Below are 5870 nucleotides of genomic sequence, written 5' to 3' on the forward strand. Positions count from 1 at the left end.
AGTGATTATTACGTTGTGAATATGGATATTTTTCTTACAAAAACGCATCGATTCACTACAGGAGGCCTTTGTTCACCCCCCGGATCTGTGTGAGACACTTTTTTTAATTTTTTTTTTTATGGATGGGCGCTTTTTATTTAACTTCTTTTGGACTGATGCATGCAACACCTGCTGAGTGGCATTAAACAGCTTGAAAGATCAAAGATAATTTTTAATATAACTCCAACTGGATTCACCTGAAAGAAGAAAGTCATATACACCTAGGATGACTTAAGGGTGAGTAATTTATGGGCTAATTTTCATTTTTGGGTGAAATAACCCTTTAAGCTACAAACTCCATCATAATGCACAATGTTTCCATCTAACATGTATTTTGAGCTGCAGCTCGTTATATTAATGGAGTGTTTCACTAGTTAGCAGTAAACCGGTTACCTCACCTGAATATGTTCCTAGATTTGTGTTGGATGTTATCTTTGGAATGGAAACATGGATATTTTATTAGTAAATATAATTTTTTCCCCCTGCTTATTTCAGTTAATGTCATAACACTAGCGAGCTGAGCCAGTATAGTGCTGACAGTGTCGTGTAAACATGACTGAAGACGAGAAAAGCGGAGGAACAGACAAATTGAGTGAGTCGTTTTTGCTGGAACCACTCCGATTGATTCAAACTCGTGACTCACTAGCAAAAACTATTCAGATTGGGACTTCAGAGCAGGTTTGCGAATCGTTTGATTTAGATTTGAACTAAGCTGTATTTTCAGCATCATTACTCCAGTCTTCAGTGTCACATGATCTTCAGAAATCATTCCAATGTGCTGATTTATGCTCAAGAAACATTTCTGATTATTAGCAATGTTGAAAACAGCTGTGCTGACAAATAGGTATTTCTGTGGAAACCGTGATACATTTTACTTTTCAAGATTCACAGATGAATAGAAAGCTCAAAAGATCAACAATAATTTGAAATAGAAATCTTTTGTAACATCATAAATGTCTTTGCTGACACTTTTGATCAATTGAATGTGTCCTTGCTAAATAAAAGTATTAATGTCTTTACACTTTCCAGCTTTTTAAACAAAACTCCTGCTTATATAATGAGCAGCATTTACTATCAGTGTTACATTTGCAGGGAATCTTGCGAGACGCTGTCAGAGAAAGACACCGAGTCAGCTGAAGACAGCTCAGCGCATTATTGATGTGTTCGACTGTATAATGCATCTAAAAATATACCGGCTTTTATCTTTTATTATTATTATTTTTTGATGGTAGATACTGAAGAGTGACGCTTTCAAAACATTGATCTGGAAGTAACTGGAATTAAACAAGCTGATTATTCTTGCATTTAACAGATAAGGATCTGTAACGTTATTTAAGGGGTTTTCAGTCAGATAGAAATGTAATTCGGCTCAAGCGGATCTAGAGAGGATTCCTGCTGTTAGTTTGTGTTTTAATAATGATCATAGTAATATTTGAGAGGAAACATGTTCTTTACAGCACTGCTGGGATATAATCAGCTGACTTCTGTCTTCATATGTGTTATATGTCGGGTTATTTCAGGACAGATGTGCCATAATCCTCTAGTTATTCTGGTTATTTTACAGTCGATTCCTCTGAGACTCAGCTTTCCTCATTTAACTGTTTTTCATGCCATTATCACAATGATTTGTAGCTCCTGGGACGTGCATTTTGAGCTCATTCATGTCATGTACATATTCTGCCATAGGGTCAGAGGTTTTAGATTCTAATTAATAACAAACGTTTATTTTATGATCTTCGTTTTTAAGGCCCTTTATGATTCTGTTCCAGAGATATGTGGAGTTCAATGCAGCTCCGTGTGTAAAATGTTGAATTTGACCAATTTTCAATGGTCGAAAACCAAATGTAGGTCACGTTGCATACAGCTGATACTTGTATTTAAAGAGCAATGTCTGAAGAACAAAAACAGTTTAATATCTTATATGTTCCTAGATTTGTGTTGGATGTTATCTTTGGAATGGAAACATGGATATTTTATTAGTAAATATAATTTTTTCCCCCTGCTTATTTCAGTTAATGTCATAACACTAGCGAGCTGAGCCAGTATAGTGCTGACAGTGTCGTGTAAACATGACTGAAGACGAGAAAAGCGGAGGAACAGACAAATTGAGTGAGTCGTTTTTGCTGGAACCACTCCGATTGATTCAAACTCGTGACTCACTAGCAAAAACTATTCAGATTGGGACTTCAGAGCAGGTTTGCGAATCGTTTGATTTAGATTTGAACTAAGCTGTATTTTCAGCATCATTACTCCAGTCTTCAGTGTCACATGATCTTCAGAAATCATTCCAATGTGCTGATTTATGCTCAAGAAACATTTCTGATTATTATCAATGTTGAAAACAGCTGTGCTGACAAATAGGTATTTCTGTGGAAACCGTGATACATTTTACTTTTCAAGATTCACAGATGAATAGAAAGCTCAAAAGATCAACAATAATTTGAAATAGAAATCTTTTGTAACATCATAAATGTCTTTGCTGACACTTTTGATCAATTGAATGTGTCCTTGCTAAATAAAAGTATTAATGTCTTTACACTTTCCAGCTTTTTAAACAAAACTCCTGCTTATATAATGAGCAGCATTTACTATCAGTGTTACATTTGCAGGGAATCTTGCGAGACGCTGTCAGAGAAAGACACCGAGTCAGCTGAAGACAGCTCAGCGCATTATTGATGTGTTCGACTGTATAATGCATCTAAAAATATACCGGCTTTTATCTTTTATTATTATTATTTTTTGATGGTAGATACTGAAGAGTGACGCTTTCAAAACATTGATCTGGAAGTAACTGGAATTAAACAAGCTGATTATTCTTGCATTTAACAGATAAGGATCTGTAACGTTATTTAAGGGGTTTTCAGTCAGATAGAAATGTAATTCGGCTCATTTAAGCTCAAGCGGATCTAGAGAGGATTCCTGCTGTTAGTTTGTGTTTTAATAATGATCATAGTAATATTTGAGAGGAAACATGTTCTTTACAGCACTGCTGGGATATAATCAGCTGACTTCTGTCTTCATATGTGTTATATGTCGGGTTATTTCAGGACAGATGTGCCATAATCCTCTAGTTATTCTGGTTATTTTACAGTCGATTCCTCTGAGACTCAGCTTTCCTCATTTAACTGTTTTTCATGCCATTATCACAATGATTTGTAGCTCCTGGGACGTGCATTTTGAGCTCATTCATGTCATGTACATATTCTGCCATAGGGTCAGAGGTTTTAGATTCTAATTAATAACAAACGTTTATTTTATGATCTTCGTTTTTAAGGCCCTTTATGATTCTGTTCCAGAGATATGTGGAGTTCAATGCAGCTCCGTGTGTAAAATGTTGAATTTGACCAATTTTCAATGGTCGAAAACCAAATGTAGGTCACGTTGCATACAGCTGATACTTGTATTTAAAGAGCAATGTCTGAAGAACAAAAACAGTTTAATATCTTTAATACTTCTTGAGTTACAGGCATGCAAACTTTGGGAGAAAAAAAGACACAAAGTGCTTTTTTTCCCATTTTTGAACGGTCACCTTTGGCACATAATGCAACAAAGATGGCTAGAGCTACGAATCTCTGTGTAAAAATAATATAGTGATGCTGCAATCTTTCTGAAGTCGTTTTTACCCTCCTGGAATTTGGCTCTGAATCTCAGGTGAAAATTACTATTTTGACCCCCCTCTACAAAATAGTGGATTCCTCCGTAAATATACTGTACATCCGTGACATTTAATATTGTGGCTTTCATCACTATTTTACATGTTACAGAAAATTAAGCTTCTGAAATTGGGGTTTGTCATGGGTTTACTCTATATGAACATATTTCCATGTTTAACTATAGGTTTACCTTATTACAAAATAATCTTTGTTGTAAATTAGTGGAAATTCTTTCTATTCACATTTCTATATCTGAAGCTATGCCAGATTGTAGTGTGTAATTGTTCAATCATTTATCATGTTTTACTGCCAGAAAATCCTTTTCAATTTCTTTCTTCGTATTGTTTGTCTTGTTGGAAACAGACTGAATGATGACTGGAAATGTTGGTAACAGTCAAATATTATATTTCAAATATTGTAATGCATTTAAATCAATCAAAGTGCACACAGTCATATTTATTAGCAAATATAAATATACAGCTATGAAAAAAAAAATATTAATAAGGGACCACTTGAAAATTCTGTTTTATAGTTATGTTTGAGTAAATCGTAATTTTTTTTGTTTGTTTAATTCTGTAAACTACTGATGACATTTCTTCCCAATTAAAAATGTTGTCATCTATCTATCATTAACTGGGTTTTGGGTTGAATATTTGAATTTGATGAATGCAAAATGAGATTATTTACTTGTCTTTCCATCATGCTGTAGAAATTATAAATATGATCAAATGTTTATCATATTTATAATTGATAAACATATCATATAAACAAACTAGCTACTGTTAATTTTATATTCATGAATAGTTTTTGTAACACATTTGATGGTTCTTGCTCCCGAGAAAGTGGCACTCTTTGACTCTCGTGCTGCTGTCAAGAGTGTGTGTGTCTGGTGCTGATTCTCTCTCTCTTTGTGTGTGTGTGTGTGTGTGTGTGTGTGTGTGTGCGTCTGTGTGTGTGTGTGTGTGTGTGTGTGTGTGTGTGTGTGTGTGTGTGTCGGATGCTGATTCTCTCTCTCTGTGTGTGTGTCAGGATCTGAAGAAGGTGCTGTCGTTCCCTCCGTATCCGGGAGAGTTCCTGCACCCGGTGGTTTACGCCTGCACTGCCGTCATGCTGCTCTGTCTGTTCGCCTCCATCATCACCTACATAGTGCACCACAGGTAGGGCGCACACACGCATAAACACCACTAACACAGTGTTGCTTAATTCATGACTTGTTTTTATCTACAATAATCAAGGCGGCTGAATTTAAGATGGACAAAATCCTCTCATTTAACCTTTAAAGATGTTTTCTCACCTGCATGTTGCTCATTTTTAGAGTTTTATAACAAAATATTTTATTTTACCCATTTCATTTTATTTTGTTGTAGTATTTTTTGTGTGATTTTTGTCAGTTTAATTATTTTTATTTCTTTAAAATGTCTAACAGGATGTTTTTATTTTTATTTCAGTTTTAGTTATTTTGACACATCAAAAAATAAATGAAAAATAAAAAAGTAAATAAACTAAATTACAATTTTGCGTTGGCTGTTAGTTGAAATAATAATAATAATAGTAGGTTTTATTAATAAATAATTAAATTAATTTATATATTCAAAATCATTAACAAATAGGTTTTACCTAATTACAGGTAACATATTTTTGTGAAAAATATTTTGTTTTAAATTTGTTAACCATAATCCTGGTTTACTTGGTGCTACGATGGTTTTGATAGTTTTATCCTGCAGTCGTGATATTAGTGTGCACTTGTTGGTTTAGAGCAAGTTATTTGTTTGTTTCGCAGTACTTTGTTGTAAATGTCAGAATCACACACACACACACACACTCTCACTCACTCACACACACAGGTTTGTTTTTGTGAAAAGTGGGGACTCTCCATAGGCGTAATGGTTTTTATACTGTACAGACCGTATATTCTATTGCCCTACACCAACCCTACCCCTAAACCTACCCCTCACAGGAGACTTTGTGCTATTTAGATTTTCAATACACTCCATTTCTGTGTGATTTATAAGCGTTTTGAAAAGTGGGGACATGGGGTAATGTCCTGAAAAGTCACCTTCTCCTTGTAATACCTGTCATACCTTTGTCATTATACACATTTATGTCCTCATTTGTCACAAAAACGTACACTCACACACACACACACACACACACACACACACACACACACTCTCTCTC

General features: G+C 34.8%; 1 protein-coding gene across 1 annotated transcript in view; it reads left to right on the plus strand.

Moving 5' to 3' along the window:
* Nucleotides 1–5870, plus strand: part of LOC107567015 (adhesion G protein-coupled receptor A1-like) — an 84711-nt gene that overhangs the window by 53257 nt on the left and 25584 nt on the right. The window contains exon 7 of the mRNA XM_016252597.1: nt 4722–4849. Within this exon, the coding sequence (XP_016108083.1) occupies nt 4722–4849 (128 nt within the window). The remainder of the gene's footprint in view (nt 1–4721; nt 4850–5870) is intronic.

Source organism: Sinocyclocheilus grahami, unplaced genomic scaffold (genome assembly GCF_001515645.1).
Source record: "Sinocyclocheilus grahami isolate Dianchi unplaced genomic scaffold, SAMN03320097.WGS_v1.1 scaffold1121.1, whole genome shotgun sequence".
Lineage (NCBI taxonomy): Eukaryota > Metazoa > Chordata > Actinopteri > Cypriniformes > Cyprinidae > Sinocyclocheilus > Sinocyclocheilus grahami.